Here is an 18,363-nt window from a genome sequence, read left to right as displayed (position 1 = left end):
GTGCTGCGATTCATGGGGTTGCAAAGAGTCGGACACGATTGAGTGACTGAACTGAACTAAACTGAAGTCATGATTTAAAACAAAATAATGAAATCGTATCAGTGAGGATGATTTAGGAGACATTACATCCCCATTTCTCTTATTTTTGGTCCACACTCCACGTTGGGGGAGTTCTTTGACTGAATGCATTTCAACACACATGAAATATACATGCATTTTCCTACTTAAGTATAAGATTATACCAAAATAATAGCTAATACAGAGGATTTCATCTTTACCTAGGAATAGCTTAAATCAAAACAGCCTTTTCTGCTTCCCATTATTTTACAATAGACAGTACATGAATCCCTGGGGACAACTAACAGTGAAAGAAGCAAGCCTGAGAGCTGTCTCAGCAACGGTTTATAGACAACGACTAGGGAGGAGCTGACAAATTTCCTGAAGCTGGGAAGGCAAGTCTGATATCAAACTGTTCTCAGTCAGCTAGATCAAGCTTCTGGATTTTATGGCTCACTGTAACTGACTAAAAGAGGCATATTCTTGTGGATGAATTAAAAAAACCTGAAACAATACTTTCTCATTATAAAATAACAAATTAATAAAAGGAATACAAGATGACTACAGAAAATTTAGCAAACAAATTAAGATCCATAAATGACAAAAATAATTAGAAAACAATCTCTTCTCCCCCACCCCCGACAACATACATCTCCCACCATATTCTAACAGAAACATTTTTAAAAAATGACTTCAGGTAAAAACCTGCTTTTCTCTGCTCTTTGTCCCTACTCTATACTAACTGGAAATGGACTGAACAAAGGCCTATAGTATAAAGAGCTGGCCTCCTACCTGGGATATGACAACCATCAGCTTATTCTACTCTTTTTTGACTCAAGAAGATTACTTTTAATTTTTTCTTTATTTCTTACTGGAACAGAAGAAACAATCACTTTTCTCTCTCTCATTTCTACTCACAACATGTGATTAAAGAATGAGACATACTGGTTTCATCATCATCTCTTGCTTGGGTACTCTCAAAGTATAGTCATGACACTGAAAATATTCTTACAGTTTCATTTCTTTATATATATCTCCCTACAACTTTTCTTTTTGGGAGCAGTTTTATTGAGATATAATTCATATACCATACAATTCACCCACTAAAAGTGTACAATTCAATGGTTTTTAGTGTATTTACAGAGTAGTGCAGCATCACTATAAAAAATTTTAGAATATTCCACCATCTTTAAAAGAAACCCTACTGAAGTACCATTTCACACCAGTCAGAATGGCTGCGATCCAAAAGTCTACAAATAATAAATGCTGGAGAGGGTGTGGAGAAAAGGGAACCCTCTTACACTGTTGGTGGGAATGCAAACTAGTACAGCCACTATGGAGAACAGTGTGGAGATTCCTTAAAAAACTGGAAATAGAACTGCCTTATGATCCAGCAATCCCACTGCTGGGCATACACACTGAGGAAACCAGAAGGGAAAGAGACACGTGTACCCCAATGTTCATCGCAGCACTCTTTATAATAGCCAAGACATGGAAGCAACCTAGATGTCCATCAGCAGATGAATGGATAAGAAAGCTGTGGTACATATACACAATGGAGTATTACTCAGCCATTAAAAAGAATACATTTGAATCAGTTCTAATGAGGTGGATGAAACTGGAGCCTATTATACAGAGTGAAGTAAGCCAGAAGGAAAAACATAAATACAGTATACTAACGCATATATATGGAATTTAGAAAGATGGTAACAATAACCCGGTGTACGAGACAGCAAAAGAGACACTGATGTATAGAACAGTCTTATGGACTCTGTGGGAGAGGGAGAGGGTGGGAAGATTTGGGAGAGTGGCATTGAAACATGTAAAATATCATGTAGGAAAAGAGTTGCCAGTCCAGGTTCGATGCACGATGCTGGATGCTTGGGGCTGGTGCACTGGGACGGCCCAGAGGGATGGTATGGGGAGGGAGGAGGGAGGAGGGTTCGGGATGGGGAACACATGTATACCTGTGGCGGATTCATTTTGATATTTGGCAAAACTAATACAATTATGTAAAGTATAAAAATAAAATAAAATTAGAAAAATTAAAAAAAATAAAAAATAAAAGAAACCCTACATTCTTTACTTATCATCAGCTCCCATCTCCTTCTCCCTCAGTCCTAAGTAATCACTGATCTACTTCTCTCTCGCCAATTCTGGCCAATTCACATAAACAGAATTATACAATATGTAGTATTTCCCTAAAATCTTTTAATTTTTTCTCTTTATATTAATTTGAATTGCTGTCTACTATATTTTAGAATAGGACAAAAAATTTCCAGACAGTCTGTGTAATTTTTCTATAATTCATGGAGACATAAAAATAAGTTATGTAAATAAGAAAAGTTACCTTATTTTTGAGACTGTTAGACTATATATCTGAATATATTGTATTATCTCATCCAAAAGGCGATCAGTCATGCTATCAAAATCAGCAAAAGTATCATTCTAAACAAAAGCAAAACATACACATTATATACACAGGAAAAACTGAATATAAACATTACCTTTAATTTGGGTACTGAAAATATGGTTAAAGACCAGTTTTTTTTTAGAGAAGTTAGTGAATGTAATATTCATTATACTAAAATGAACAAGCAGTGAATTTCCAGGAAAAAAGGCTCAGTTTTCTCATTAATACTTTGTTTAGACTGTTTGGCACACTAACAGAACTGAATATAAGGTTATTTGAAATGGTTTAATTATTTAATGAACTATTTGCATAGAAATGTGAAATACTAGAAATTCTGCATATGTAAAGAGCTCAAAAACTGAGTTATAAATCATTTCAAATTCCTTAGGATATGCATGAATGTTAAATTTTATACAAATCAGAAAAATTATTTCTACTACTACAGACATTTTGTAGTAAGCAATATTTAGGTAGAAACTGGTAGAAACATGTATGCTTTCACTGAAAACACAGTCATACTGTACCTGATTTCTTTCAGACATAAGAAAATCAATTCTTTCCCCAGGAAGCCCAAGTTCAATGTAAGTTTTTACTAATCGGAGATCTGCACTGTTACCTAGAAAATGAAGAAAATGAAAATTCTGTCTAAAGGACAAGATAAAGCAAAAGATGCAGCACACATCCTCACAGGTTGTTAATCATCTTGAGGATATGTGGAGGGCCTAAGTCAGCTGTGAAGAGACAAGGACCTGTGCACCAGAACCCACTCTGTTCATGTCACGGCTGATCGCCACCAGCAGACAACGTTCCCCAACAGCCTGTGTCTTCAGAGGTCTGGATGCACGATGCTATCAACCCCTCATGCCCACTCCGGCTCCCCGTCTGTCCCACGGTCAGCACATGCTGTGCTGACCACTGGCAATGGCGGCTGTGAGTGACCAACTGACTAACTCGTCACCATCACTCTCTGCATGAGCATTTAACCACACTTGAGTGCATTTTCGATTTAATCTGTTGACTTTTTCTTTGGCAGTACTAGGTCAGACAAACAGAAATAAAAATCCATTTAAATAATCTAAGCAGTTTAATTACTAACTTAAAAGATATATATAAATACAAAATATTTATAACAGCTATCATACATAAATATAAATAATCAGTATATACATATGTAATATATAAATATAAATTAGTATCTTTAAAAATTAGTTTAGTGGCTTTTCAGTTAATTCTTTTGGCTTACTTAGGAATATATACATATCATTATCAACTGCTGAATTTTTACTTTATCCCTCTTTTTAGCTATGTCATGAACAGACAGAATTAACTGTTTTATTCCTGATTTTTAAAAGAAATGCCTCTAGCATCTCACTACTAGGTATATGTTTTCCATGAGCTGTAAGTATATATGCTTAATTACATTAATGAATTAGACTAGTGCCATTTAAGGCTTAAAGTTTGATGCTTACTTGTCATAACTGGAAATGAATACTGAATTTTATATTACTTGATTTACTAATATAGTATATAAATTTCTTTATATTTACCTATCCTTGCATTCTGGGAACTAAATTCTATTTGCTGTAGCTACTTTAATATATTGATTCATTTGCTGGAGGGTTTTGGGAAACATTTAATCAATTAATGAATTCATTTTTCTACAATGTTACTAGAGTCTTATTAAGTATATTTATGTTAGATTGCTCCACTTTTCTTTGGAGTGTCGGTGTTACATCTTTTTCAGATTTAATAACAAGGTTAGGTTAACTTCAAGGAATAAAATAGGCTCCATTCCATCTTTTTTCCTATTATTCTGGACCAATTTCTATAACATGGAATAGTGTTTCTTGGAAATTTCAAAGAGGACTTTATCAGAGATTCTATTAAGCCAAGAAACTTTTCTTGGAGGATAATTCTTTGAAAATTTTATTAGGGGAAGGAAACAGGTTAGTATTTGAGGTATTTTATTTCTTGGGTTGCAGTTTTTTTTTTTTTAATTAAAAATATCCAATTTAATGATAATTTACTAGTTTAGACCTGTGGTGGTTCAGACGGTAAAGAGTCTGCCTGCAGTGAGGGAGATGGGAGTTGGATCCCTGTGTTGGGAAGATCCCCTGGAGAAGGAAATGGCAACCCACTCCAGTATTCTGGCCTGGAGAATCCTATGGACAGGGGAGCCTGGCAGGAGTCTACAGAGTCTGTGGAGTCACAAAAAATCAGACACAACTGGGAGACTTCACTTTAGCATTTTTATAATCCATAAAATCTTTTGTTACTTTGTTATTACAGAATCACATTATAACACAGCCCACTCCAGTATTCTTGCCTGCAAAATCCCATGGACAGAGGAGCCTGGCAGGCTACAGTCCATGAGGTCGCAAAGAGTTGGACACGACTAAGCGACTTCACTTGACTTGACTTGACTCTGCTAGTCTAGAGATATCTGGTATCTTCTAACGCAGTTCCTAACCAAGAAAAATAGGCTGCTGAGTAACCAAAATAGCTGTCATAAAATTAGAGCAAGTAAGAACAGGTATTAAGAATTTAAATTATACCCTAATTAATCAGTGAATCTTTTATTCTTAGGTATTGATTTTTCTTATCCATAAAGTTTAAAGCACCAAGCTAGGCAGAAGCAGAAAGACAACCAAAGGGATACAAAATGATTGCCACGAGTGACAGCTGATGAAAATAACAGTAAGAGAGCCGACAGAAAAACCCCAAGTTAATATAAGAAAATGTCAGTATGTGGATATCAGTTCCAAGGAAAATTTGCTTTAAAAAAAATCTAATATTATACTTAGCAAAATTAAACATCTCTCTGTTTTAGAATGTATTTAAGATAATAATTAGTATCAGCAATTTAGAAATCTTTCTTCAGGTCAATGATTAAAACTAAACGAGATCTACTAGGAAAAGAAGATATCGAGTTGGTACGGGTTATATCCACAGATGTTACACACCGTCTAGGCCATGCACACAGACAATGAGATGCACTCCATTTCCACAATGGTCCTCCTCCTCCTCCTCCACGCAAAAATAAGGGACTGAGGATGCCAGCAGAGGAACATCGCTGTACATGAACCCGGGGAGTTTAAGTTGCTTCAATTCATCTTTTGCCTGAAGGAAGCTAAAGCAAAATGTTATAAAAGATATTATTTACTAAGCATTACATTCAGTTTTTAGAACCAAAAAGATAATCTACTGAATTTAGAGAACTACAGAAAAGGAAACCCAGAAATATTTGATTTTAAAATACTGAAATATGTGTGATCACCTAAATGATTTAGAAATTAGACAGTGATTTTCTTTACTAGGGCTTCCCTGGTGGCTCAGCTGATAATCTGCCTGCAATGCAAGAGACCTGGGTTCAATCCCTGTTTTTTAGTACATACTCTGATCAAATACAATAAGTAATTACACCCTGACATCACTTAAAAATATTCTTTTAAATTTGAAATCCACTAGAAAATATTAGGAATGGAGTTATGCTTTTTACAGAACTTTATATTGTATGCAGAAAAAGCTGGGAGAAGTACTGCAAAGACTAACAGTCTGATGCTGATCCTGTGACCAAATCTTACCCTCCTTGCTCGTTTTTGTGCTGTATGTGCTTAGTCACTCAGTCATGTCCGACTCTTTGCGACCCTATGGACTGTAGCCAGCCAGACTCCTCTGTCCGTGAGGACTCTCCAAGCAAGAATAGTGGAGTGGGTTGCCATGCCCTCCTTCAGGGGAACTTCCCGACCCAAGTTTTGAATCAGGGTCTCCAGTATTGCAGGCAGATTCTTTACCAGCTGAGCTACCTGGGAAGTCCCTTGCTCCTTTTTAATCTTACATAAATGGAAAAAAAGGCACTATTCTACACAGTGTACTGGTGAGAACGGCAGGTATTATATTTAGTAGATTAACTTATTTGTATTTTTCTCTAAAAATATCAGTAAGAAGGAATAGAACTAAGGGGGGATGTGATTAAATAAAATTGGCACAAACATATCTATTCAACTTGGGGATTGAGAACATGAAAAATTATGAACTATTTTAATATTATATGATTTGGGCTGATGAAAGTAAAACTCAAGTAAGCTGCTGAACACTAAACTGAGGGGGACACACTGGGTGAAGAATACTGCTTTCATGTTTGATTCAGGAAGAGACTGAGCTGCCAGGAGGTGGAACAATTTCCTCCAACTTCCTAGCACATCTGTCATTGTTTAGTCACTTTGTGTCCAATTCTTTGCAACCCCATGGACTACAGCCTGCCAGGCTCCTCTGTCCATGATATTTCTCAGGGAAGAATACTGGAGTGGTTTGCCATTTCCTTCTCCAGGGGATGTTCCAGACCCAAGGATTGAACCTGTGTCTCCTGCATTGGTAGGAGGCTTCTTTACTGCTGAGCTACCAGGGAAGCCCCCTTCTAGCACATTATAATTCTTCAGTAGGCACTTCTCACCTGGTTCAAAATTGGGAATGGAGTATGTCAAGGCTATATATTGTCACCCTGCTTATTTAGCTTCTATGCAGAGTACAACATGCAAAATGCCGGGCTGGATGAAGCACAAGCTGGAATCAAGATTGGCGGGAGAAATATCAATATCCTCAGATATGCAGATGACATCACCCTTACAGCAGAAAGTGAAGAACTAAAGAACCTCTTGATGAAAGTGAAAGAGGAGAGTGAAAAAACTGGCTTAAAACTCAACATTCAAAAAACTAAGATCATGGCATCTAGTCCTATCACTTCAAGGCAAACAGATGGGGAAACAATGAAAACAGTGACAGACTTTATTTCATTGGGCTCCAAAATCACTGCAGATGGTGACTGCAGCCATAAAATTAAAAGATGCTTGCTCCTTGGAAGAAAAACTATGACAAATCTAGACAGCAATATTAAGAAGCAAAGACATCACTTTGCTGACTAAGGTCTGTAAAGTCATATATGGCTGTGAGAATTGGACCATAAAGAAGGCTGAGCACTGAAGAATTGATCTTTCCAACTGTAGTGCTGGAGAAGATTCTTGAGAGTCCCTTGCAAGAGGTGAAATCAATCAATCCTAAAGGAAATCAACCCTGAATATTTCTTGGAGGACTAATGTTGAAGCTGAAGCTCCGATACTGAGGCCACCTGATGCAAAGAGCCAACTCACTGGAAAATAACCTGAAGCTGGGAAAGATTGAAGGCAAGAGAATAGGATGACAGAGGACGAGATGGTTGGATGGCATCGCCAACTCAATGGACGTGAGTTTGAGCAAACTCTGGAAGATCAAGAAGGACAGGGAAACCTGGTGTGGTGTAGTCTGTGGGGTCACAAAGAGTTGGACACGGCTGAGTGACTGAATAACAATAAATTCTCATCTCAGTGGGTTCACTAGCTGTAGCACCATGGATCTCACTTATGTGCACACATCAGAATAATCTGGAACTTAAAAACCTATAGTAGCCAAACCCAGACATTTTACTCTAGGGATTATAATTCCATCTGGATTAAGGTGGTAGACAACTGTGCCATACTAGTAAATCTATGCCATCTTCAAATTTTTCTGGATTTTTTTTTTTTCAACTGGACCATTAAATCTCAATTCTGGAACCACTGACTTAGCTGAGGCAATCTGAGTCTGGCAGGCTGAGGAAGTTTCTAGTAATTATCTAATACTGTCCTTAATTGCTAGATGTCCTTATAAAACCTAACTTCTGTCTGGGAGTAAATGGGGAGAAATGATGGGAAAAAAAGGGTTTTAAGCTCAACTATTCCACACTTTTACCACACAACTACCGATGAAAAAGTTATATCAGGGATGTGTAGCCAATAGAAGAGGACAATCATATAGGAACCTACAGGTCTGTCTCAGGCAGCATACTGAGTTCACTTCTCCATTCTGGACAGCTAATCAAAGAAATACTTTCTATATTACAGAAGTCAGAGAATGTGAAATATGCATGTTTCCAGAGAAAGATATACACATGTTCCCTCTCTCACAGCTCATGCCGTTGCGCTCCACTACTTACGCTTGTATCTGAGGCTTTGGCGAGTTTTCGTACCAGGACAGAGATGAGGTGCAGCTGTGGGAGGCGCTGCTCGGCTGCTTGGTAACAGCATCACACTTACTCTTAGAAGAGTACTTAACGCCACAAGGGGACTCTCGTGGTGCAGACGGGAAGGACAGACAGCCAGAAGTACAGACAGTAGGCATGGTTATGCCATCGCTCAGATAGTCGCCGGCCAGTCTTTCAGACTTGGCAAGTCTTTCTCCTCCCAGGTCAGCTCCATCTGCACAGTGAGCATCTCCCGCGGCCTCCAGAGAGGAGTAATCTGCCTCCTCATAATACCCGTTTTGAACCATTTGTTGATCCTGCTCTTCCTCTTCCTCATCTTTACCCTGATCCCGCTGAGGACTACTCATTTCTTTTCCAGAAGTTTCTTTCTGAGGGCTAACTGAATGGCTGTAGCTAATAGCACATGTGTCAGAAACATCCGTACTGCTTTGACAGCCAAAATAATTTTCCACAAGCCCTTGCTTTACCATATCAGGACTGGCTGAAAAAGCATCACCTGTACCCAGGTAAGTTTCATCTTTAACTGCAGGGGCTTCTGAACACATTTGTTTGGGATTTAATGCATCGCTGTTTTTCCTTTTCACAGTTCTATCTTCACTGCTATCTGCCCTGGTGGAAACGGAACCTGAAACGACACAAGGGGTGCCTGAACAAGCCAGTTCTGAACTTAATGGAACTGTGGTTCCTACAGAGTCACTGGATTTATCAGGACTCTGGGAGTCTTTACACACAGTGTCCAAGTTAGGTTTGGAGCTACAACTACTTTTCACATCACTGGAAGTATCTTCATCTGAAAAAACAAATTGTAAAGGGTCTTTAGTGCTTGAATTTAAGGAATGTATTTCTATAGTTTCATTGTCCAAATGCCCTGAAAATATGACACTCTGCTGCTGCAAAATAATACTTGACTTTTTCCTATCGTCACATTTTGGCACATCAGTTGTTCCTAGATTTAACACAGTTTTGCTATCACTTAGGTGGCATTCAGATACAGCAGATTTCTTAGGATTTTCATCAGGTGACAGCTCGTCATCAGAAGGCAGAGAATTTATGGAGGTTAAGGATGACTGGATCTCACTGAAAGCACTTGTACTCTCAGTACAGTGACTGCCTAGTGAAAACTTTACATTACAGTCAGGCTTCATCAAAAGCTGAGGAAATAACCTTTCACTGATGAAAAGACCTTGCCCTGGTACAGTTTCAAAGACTATGTCAGGGTTTGGATGTGCTGCAACAGAGCTTGGTTCACTTTCCACACCTGAGTCTGAGAACCGAGATGAGGCACACGTGGCACTAATGTCTGGTAACTTAATGGTGTCTCCACTCACTACAAGGTGGTATTCTCTTGTAGAAGCAGGTTGATTATTTCTTAACTTAACTAACGATTCCCCGACAGAATGACACTTAGCTTCCTGCAAAGCTTCCTTTTCAAGTGTTATTTCCATAGGTTTAGATTTACCATTAGAGTCTAAGGACTCAAAGCTGGGCAGTTGTAAATTATCCACAAATATTTCATCTTGTTGAAGCTCTGTCCAAGGTCCTATTTTAACAGTTACTTTCTCTCCACTGAAACAGTCTTTATTACATGGCTTAACTTCAATTGTCCTAACTCCTGAAGTGGGGGCAGACTGACGATCATGGCAATCGTCTGATGAGCTTCTGGATGCCACACTGTGTTCCACTTGTGCAATTTCACTATCATCCTGGGAGATATCAAGTTTACCTGAAATGGACAAATTTGCACAAAGATTTAGGCTGCCAGAGTTCAAAGGATCAAACAGGTCTGGTTGCACATTTTCAATATCTGGAGACTTTTGTTCAGTTCTTTCTGTATTAGCTGGCAAATAGCTAGCTTCCTTTTGACTTGTCTGTCTCATGTAGGTCTTTGGATCAAAATTATATCCATATATTGTGGGGTCCAGACCTTCCTTCTGACTATGTGTAGGGTTGCCTTCAAAGCTTTTAAAGAGATCATTTGATGCTGTACTTTTCAAGCATTTGTAGCCTACCAAAACCACCAAATCCTTAGAGTTCTGTTTTATTAATTTTTTTGTGTTTTCAGGTTTCATTGTTTTCATGAGCTTAGTAACCTTAACCTTGGATTTATTTGATTCTTCATTCTTTCCTTTTAGAGACTTTGTTAGCTGCTTTTCACCTTCTGTAGACCAAAAACTGGAGGTCCCAGCAGGTCTGATTTTCAACTCTGGGCTGGAAAGTCCAGCTAGAGTGCTTTCTTCAGTCTCACATTTATCCATTCTACTGGACTCTGATCTCTGAAGACTCTGAATTCCCATCCAGGGTGCATCTAAGTCTTTTATCCAAAGAAAAAGAAATTCAGATTTAAGACAAGGTGTAAGAACTTATATGATTAAGACTACTTTTTCTGACTATAACTTTCTAATATCCTCAAAAATAAATAAAACTGGAGGGGGAAAAAAGTCCCACATTAAGGAACGGCTTTATGTATAGTAGGTATAATATACTGTCAATGACACATAGCTTACATATTATAGTTAGATTACACTTACCTTCAGTAACTGAATCTAAATACCTATCTTCAAAGATAATAGGTAACGAATTGAGATCTCCATCTAATTCACTACATTCAATAGGCAGGGGTGGGAGAGAGCTGCAGAAGGAAGTGTTTTTGATAGCGGTGCACATCTGGAGATGACTCTGAGCACTGAAAAACATGTCTCACGTCAGACTGCAACTGAGATAATCACACCAGTTCCACCTCATAGTCCCCCGGGCACCATCCCCTCATCAGTCATGTGCTCCCCACCACTCAAGACACAAGCTCCTGACAAAGGAGTTCCTTGATCAGAGATAAAAACTGCTACAATGAAAATTATTGACTTATAAAAATTATGGTTTACTGACAAATGTTATTTCAAAGCGATTTATCTGTACTTAATATACGCACTTCCTAATTAGCTGAGAATAGCATAGAAGAGAAAGACCAAAAGCTCAAATGCCTACTAATGATTTGATGATAATGTTGAAAAAAAGTGTTCCATTCCTACTGCTTACTTAACACATACTGATAAACACAACAGCTATTTTTAAAAAGGTATATACTTTTCTAATATAAAAGTTTTTTTAAAAAACTTTTTCTTATGAAAAATTTCCTAAACAAATCAAAGTACACAGAATAGCAAAATAATCCCATCAGCTTCAACAATGAGCATTTTCCCTCTCGCTTTGTCTGAACCTCCACTCACACACCCTATGATTATTTACAGTTCTCTTTTAAGGTACAGTTCACAGGCACTGAAACAAATACACCTTAGCTGTATGGTTCTGGTAAGTGGACACAGAATCAGAACATTTCCACCTGTCTAGAGAGTATTCTAATGTCATCCCAGGCAAACTCTCCGCCCAAGTCAACACCAAGACAACCACTGTCCTGACTTTTACTTCACCTTAGTTTTATGTGTTCCAGAACTTCATATAAACAGAATCATATATAATTTATTCTTTTATGTCTCACTTCTTTTCACTCAGCATAATGTCCTCAAAATATTCTTTAAAGCCAAAGAAAACCAGATCTAAAAATACTCAGTAGGGAAAAAAAAAGGCATCTACTCTGGATATTTGAATTATACATCTTTTACATAATGGCAAGAAGTGCCAGTCTTTTGCCAGTCTCAAAAGTGCCAGACTTCTTTTGAGAACCTGCAATACATAATCGTAAATGTAAGAGATTCTGACCTGTGAAAATAAAGGTACAACAAGATGACCAAACGGAAGGCTGGAACCAGGGCCTTGTGGGACTCCTAAGGGTGTGTAGATCTCATGTGTGGGATGGGATAGTAGTGCAATGTGATTCTTTACGGAAGGCAGGGGTCTTTCATGAAGCAATTCACAAGATTAAACACATTTGATTAAACAGGAGATTTCTGAATTTCAAATTCTCATTTCTTTTGCTGTAAATATTGTATATTCCGCCATGATAAATTCTGAGATGATATCTTATATAAAAGGAAACAAAATCATTTAAACTTTGGATTTGTGCTACTCACTGAAGTTCCTGGTATGCAATGGCAGCTTCTCTTGGATGTTCAAAACAAAAGAAGGCCTCAGAAAACCTGCGCACCTGAAAAATTCCAAAAGGGAGTATGAATAACATGGTGCATCTAACAAGTCAATGAGGTTTTAGGTGGTAGGAAGAAAAACACCCTCCGCAAGGGCCCCCATAACCACCCCCATAAGATTAACCTCTCTCCTCAGTGTTGCCAAACCTCTGTATGTTGGTACTTACTGCATGAGTTAAAAGAAAGAACAGAATGCAGAGTAAGAAACTTCAGCTTACATTACGGATTCACCATTCATCCTCCTTGAAGATGGGGATTCTGTCCCCCACACCAAGAAGAGTGCGCAGCACACGAAAAAATGGTAGGACCGCCTAGCTCCTGCTTCATGCTGTGTGCTAGGCAGCCCAGGACACGTCAGGTGAGCTGATGGGTGGACTCACTGACACTGCGACCTCAGGCATTTCACCTTGGGAGCCTCGATGACTCGCTTTCAATTACACTTAATACTTAGTCTACATACGGAGTTATTGTGAAGAGTAAGCATAATTACGTGTTTGATATTTCTTTTTTAAACTGGAAGGTATATGCAAATATAAGCTATGACAATTACCATTGTAGCATTCACCACATTTTTCCTTAAAATAATTGTTTATGTGAATTGTCTCCCCTCTTAATGTGTGATATTCTTTAGAGTAGGAGCTGTATTTGGGATGATCTTTGCTATCTGCCTAAAATACATCTTGGTACGTTATAAAAGCAAGTGCTTTGTAAATACTGGTCAAATCGAGTTGAATATTTCTTCCATCATATTCGTATTTTGACCTTTTCATTTCTAATTATTCAAAGGCTTTGTCAGCTACGGACAGCAATTGAAGCACCAGTAAGGGCACGGAAAATATATTTTGTTTGAAGGGTACGTGGAGGAGAGAGAAATCAGATTATAGCTAGGAATTACATTACATTGAAAATGTTTTCTAAAGGGAAAGAAGACTAGAGGTTCTTTGGTTTTAAATACACAATGAATTGGAGAAATGTTTTATTCGTCATCAAGATACAGCCAGTTGAGTTTCTGATTTCCTCAGCCTATCTCCCTGAGTTGGTGAGACAGGATCTTCAGAGGGACAAGGGGAGGCATGAGGCATCTGTGAAACAGACTTACAGAGAACAGACTTGTGGCTGTCAAGGAGGAGGAGGACAGGAAGAGGGAAGAATTGGGAGTCTGGGATTCACAGTGGCAAACTATTAGACACAGACCAGATAAACAACAAGGGCCTACTGTATGGCACAGGGAACAATATTCAATATCCTGTGATAAACCATAATGGAAAAGGAAAACAAACAGGAACCAAAACAAAAAGGTACTCTTTTCATAGGCAGATACAACCTGCCTCAAGGGAAGACAGGCTAGATTTCAGTTCCCACTCCCCCTAGCAGAATCCTCTTATTTAGGGAAAGGCCTAACACTGTTCTCAGGTGATACAGTGGTAAAGAATCTGCCTGCCAAGCAGGAGACACACGTTTGATCCCTGAGTCAGGAAGATCCCCTGGAGAAGGAAATGGCAACCTATTCTAGTATTCTTGCCTGGGAAATCCCACGAAAGAGGAGTATGGCAGGCTACAGTCCATGGGGTAGCAAAGAGTTAGACATGACTTGGTGACTAAACCACCACTACCACCCAAACCTGTTAATCAATTGGAGAACTTAAAAAATTCTACCCATGTCTGGGCCCCATTTAGCACTGATAATTTTTAAAGTTCCCAAGATGACTCTAATACACAGCCAAAGTTGAAAAGCACTATTTAACTTCACTGAGACCAGGACAGAGAAACTGGTATTGGATTGACTCTACTGAAAACAACTTACAAAACCTGACAAAATACATGGAGCAACTGCTTCCAGCCCTGAAGAACACCCACTGGATACGCAAAGAAGTGGGAAAATGTACCTTACAATCAAGCGATACAAGCAGTTTGTTGAAATAGACTCCACAATAACCCAGGTGCTAGAAATAGCAAGCAAGAATTAAAAAAAAAAAATTAAAACTAAAGTTTTTTTTTTTTTAAGAGCAGTTTTAGAGAAAAAATGATCAGAAATTATAGAAAATTCCAATTATACACCAAGCCCCCAGGTTTTTCCTATTATTTGCGTTTTGTATTTGTTATAATTTGATGTTGTTGGTCAGTCGCTAAGTTGTGTCCCACTCTTTTGCGACTCCACGGATTGTAGCCTGCCAGGCTCTTCTGTCCATGGTGTCTCCCAGGCAAGAATACTGGAGTGGGTTGCCATTTCCTTCTCCAATAATTTGATGCATTTGTTATAACTGATGAACCAATGTTGACACATCATCAACAACTAAAGTTCATCACTTCATTAAGGTTCACCCTTGGTATTGTGCATGGTATGGGCTTTGACAAATGTATAAAGACAAACACCTACCATCACAACATCATAGAGAACAGTTTCACTGTCCTAAAGATCTCTTGTGCTCCACCCACCTGACTCTCTCCCAATTCCCCCGAGCCCCTGGCAACTACTGATCATCTCTTTAGTTTTTCCTTTTCCAGAATATCATACAGTTGGAATCATATAGTAGGTAACTCTCTTCAGATTGGCTTCATTTAGCAAAAATAAATTATTAAGGTTTTTCTATGTCTTTTTATGGTTTGATAGCTCATTTCTTTTTATTACTGAAAAAAGTTTCATTATATGGATAAACAAAGATTTATTCATTCACCTGATGAAGGACAGTTTAGTTCAAGTTTTGGCAATTATGAAAAAAGCTGCCATAATATATGTGCAGGTTTTTGCGTAGACCTAACTTTCAATTAATTTGGGAAAAAAATAAAAAAGCATGATAGCTGGATTGTAGTGTAAGAGTATGTTTGGATTTGTATGAAATTGCCAAGCCATCTTCCAAACTGGCTGCACCATTTTGCATTCCCAACAGCAATGAATGAGAATTCCTGTTGGGTCCCCATCCTTATCAATATTTGGTGTTGTCAGTGTTTTTGATTTTAGTCATTCTTACAGGTGTGTATGGCATCTCATTGTTTTAATTTGCAATTCTCTGATAATGTAAGTTGGGAATTTTCCTTCCCCAAGTGAATGGCTAGAGAGGGCTGGAATTGGGTCCTCCAGGTCAGATGGGCTCCAGAAAGAGCTTCTGAGGAGGAAGGTCTTGTTAAGAAGGATAGAATGCTCTGAATGTATCTACAAATGACTATTTCCACCTCTCCCTGCATGAGGGGATTTCTCTGATCATCATTATGCGAATCTGGTAGGATTCCTCAAGCTAAAACTCATAGAAGTGTGGGTATCCCCTAAGACTGGGCCCTCTGGAGTTACCAACTCAAACTTGTCCAAACTGAGCCCCCCAAAATTTGTCAATTACAGTGTAAATTTTGCTCCCCTGGTACTGGCTCCTGGTGATTTCTGTTCATGGATACGTTTCTGCTTTAGCAAGATGTGATTCTCTGTAATTGGCTATCTCTCTTTCCAGTTCAGGTGAGGTGGGCAGAAGTTTATCATGCAGCCTCAATTCTCAAATGGATATAAAAAGATGTGTTGACATTTGGTTTGTTCAGCTCTTTTCTTGTTGGTAGAAAGGAAGTGATGACGTCCAAGTCTCTTCCAAACCAGATCAGAAACCAGAAGTCCAGGCAAGTACTTTTAGGCAATAATTATACATTACCAAATGACTGAGAGCAGCTGATCTTAATGAAGGAAGAGATGAGGAACCTCAGCAGAAAAATGAAACCATTAAAAAAAATACCAAGGGGAAATTTTGGAAGTAAGAATATAATATCAGAAATGAAAATTTTACTAGATAAGACTTAGACCAGATCAGACACTACAGAAATGAGTTAGTGAATTCAAAGATAGAATAACAAAAATTATTCACTCCAAACAACATAGAGAAAAAAAACTAAAGACCCCAAAATACCAAAAGTGTAACAAGTGATATGAGAGTGCCAGAGGGAAAAACTGGGGCATAAAAAAATCTATAGTTATGGCTAAAATTTTGATAAAAATATCACACTGCAGATCTGGGAATTAAAGCAAATCCTAAGGAAGATAAATTAAGAAAATACAAGGCACATCAAAATTAAATAGCTAAAAAAACAAAGATAAAGAGAAGATCCTAACAGCAGCTGAAGGAAAACAACATTGTAAATCAGTGTTCCCAACCTTTTGGGTGGTAGGGAGGGACAGGTTTAGCGGAAGACAATTTTTCCATGGAAAAGGGTGGTGGTGGTAGTTTTCAGGTGATTCCCATACGGGGAGCACACTCTAGATCCCTTGTAGGCACAGTTTTACAGTAGGGTTCATGCTCCTATGAGAATCTAATGCCACTGCTGACCTGACAGGAGGTGGAACTCAAGTGGTAATGTGAGCGATGGGGAGATGTAAACACAGAAGCAGCGCTGCTCACTCACTTGCCTCTCACCTGTTGCTGTGCGGCCCTGTCTGCGGCCCAGGGGTTGGGAACCCTGATATCAATGACTGATTTATTATCACAGAGTATGGCGGACAGATGATAACGGTATGTCTTTAAAATAGCAAAGCAGAGACAAAAAAAATGGCCACCCAGAATGTTGATTAAACAACCCTATGAATTAACATGACCCAAGTTAGATTTGTAATATACTATACCTATAAGTTTAGCAGGGTCATAGGATATAAAATCAATAAGCAAAAATCAATTGTACTTTTACACTCTAGTAACAACCTTTAAAAAAATGAAATTAAAAGACTATTTATAACAACATCACATAATATAATTGCATAAAAAGGTTATAAATAAATAAAAGAGACTGAAAACTACAAAACACTTCTAAGAGAAATTAAAGACCTAAGTAAATGGGGAGCCAGGTCATGTTCACAGATTGGCTCAATATAATTAAGGGGAAAATTCTGTCTAAATTGATCTGTAGATTTTACTTAAACTGAAATTCCAGCATTATTTTTTTCAGACTATACTTTTTATTTTGTATTGGGTATAGTATAGCCAATTAACAATGCTGTAGCAGTTTCAGGTTGGAGAAGGCAATAGCATCCCACTCCAGTACTCTTGCCTGGAAAATCCCATGGACAGAGGAGCCTGGAAGACTGCAGTCCATAGTGTCTCGAAGAGTCAGACACGACTGAGCAACTTCACTTTCACACTTTACTTTCATGCACTGGGAGAAGGAAATGGCAACCCACTCCAGTGTTCTTGCCTGGAGAATCCCAGGGATGGCGGAGCCTGGTGGGCTGCCGTCTATGGGGTTGCACAGAGTTGGACACGACTGAAGCGACTTAGCAGCAGCAGCAGTTTCAGGTAAACAGAGAAGGGAATCAGCCATCTATACACATGTATCCATTCTCCCCCAAATCCCCCTCCCAACCAGACTGGCATATAATGTTGAGTAGATTTCCATGTGCTATTCAATAGATCCTTGTTTGTTACCCATTTTAAATATAGCAGTGTGTTCATGACCTTCTAAACTCCCTAACTCCCTTCCCCCAGGCAACCATAAATTCGTTTTCTGAATCTGTGAGTCTCTGTTTTGTATGTAAGTTCATTTGTATCATTTATTTCTAGATTCCACATATAAGGGATGCCATATGATATCTATCCTTCTCTGTCTGACTTACTTCACTCAGTATGACACTGTCTAGGTCCACCTATGTTGCTGCAAATGGCCTTTTTTCATTCTTTTTAATGGAATAATATTCCATTGTATATACATACCACATCTTCTTTTTTAAAAAATTAATTAATTTATTTTAATTGGAGACTAATTACTTTGCAATATTG

At 38.3% G+C, this 18,363-nt stretch overlaps 1 protein-coding gene across 6 annotated transcripts in view; it reads right to left on the bottom strand.

Moving 5' to 3' along the window:
- The window catches only part of FAM135A (family with sequence similarity 135 member A), a 154,208-nt gene that overhangs the window by 24,192 nt on the left and 111,653 nt on the right, over positions 1-18,363 (bottom strand). For 4 of the 6 annotated variants that reach the window (XM_061427131.1, XM_061427132.1, XM_061427133.1 and 1 more), the window contains 6 exons: positions 12,551-12,624; positions 11,054-11,208; positions 8,478-10,836; positions 5,434-5,600; positions 2,995-3,086; positions 2,408-2,505 (listed from right to left, as the gene is read on the bottom strand). In XM_061427131.1, coding sequence (XP_061283115.1) covers positions 2,408-2,505; positions 2,995-3,086; positions 5,434-5,600; positions 8,478-10,836; positions 11,054-11,208; positions 12,551-12,624 — 2,945 coding nt within the window. The remainder of the gene's footprint in view (positions 1-2,407; positions 2,506-2,994; positions 3,087-5,433; positions 5,601-8,477; positions 10,837-11,053; positions 11,209-12,550; positions 12,625-18,363) is intronic. The other 2 variants (XM_061427136.1, XM_061427137.1) reach the window with 1 other exon arrangement.

The sequence above is a fragment of the Bos javanicus genome, chromosome 9 (assembly GCF_032452875.1).
Source record: "Bos javanicus breed banteng chromosome 9, ARS-OSU_banteng_1.0, whole genome shotgun sequence".
NCBI lineage: Eukaryota > Metazoa > Chordata > Mammalia > Artiodactyla > Bovidae > Bos > Bos javanicus.
Note: the sequence above shows the minus strand (reverse complement) of the source record. Positions and strands in the feature narration are given on the sequence as shown.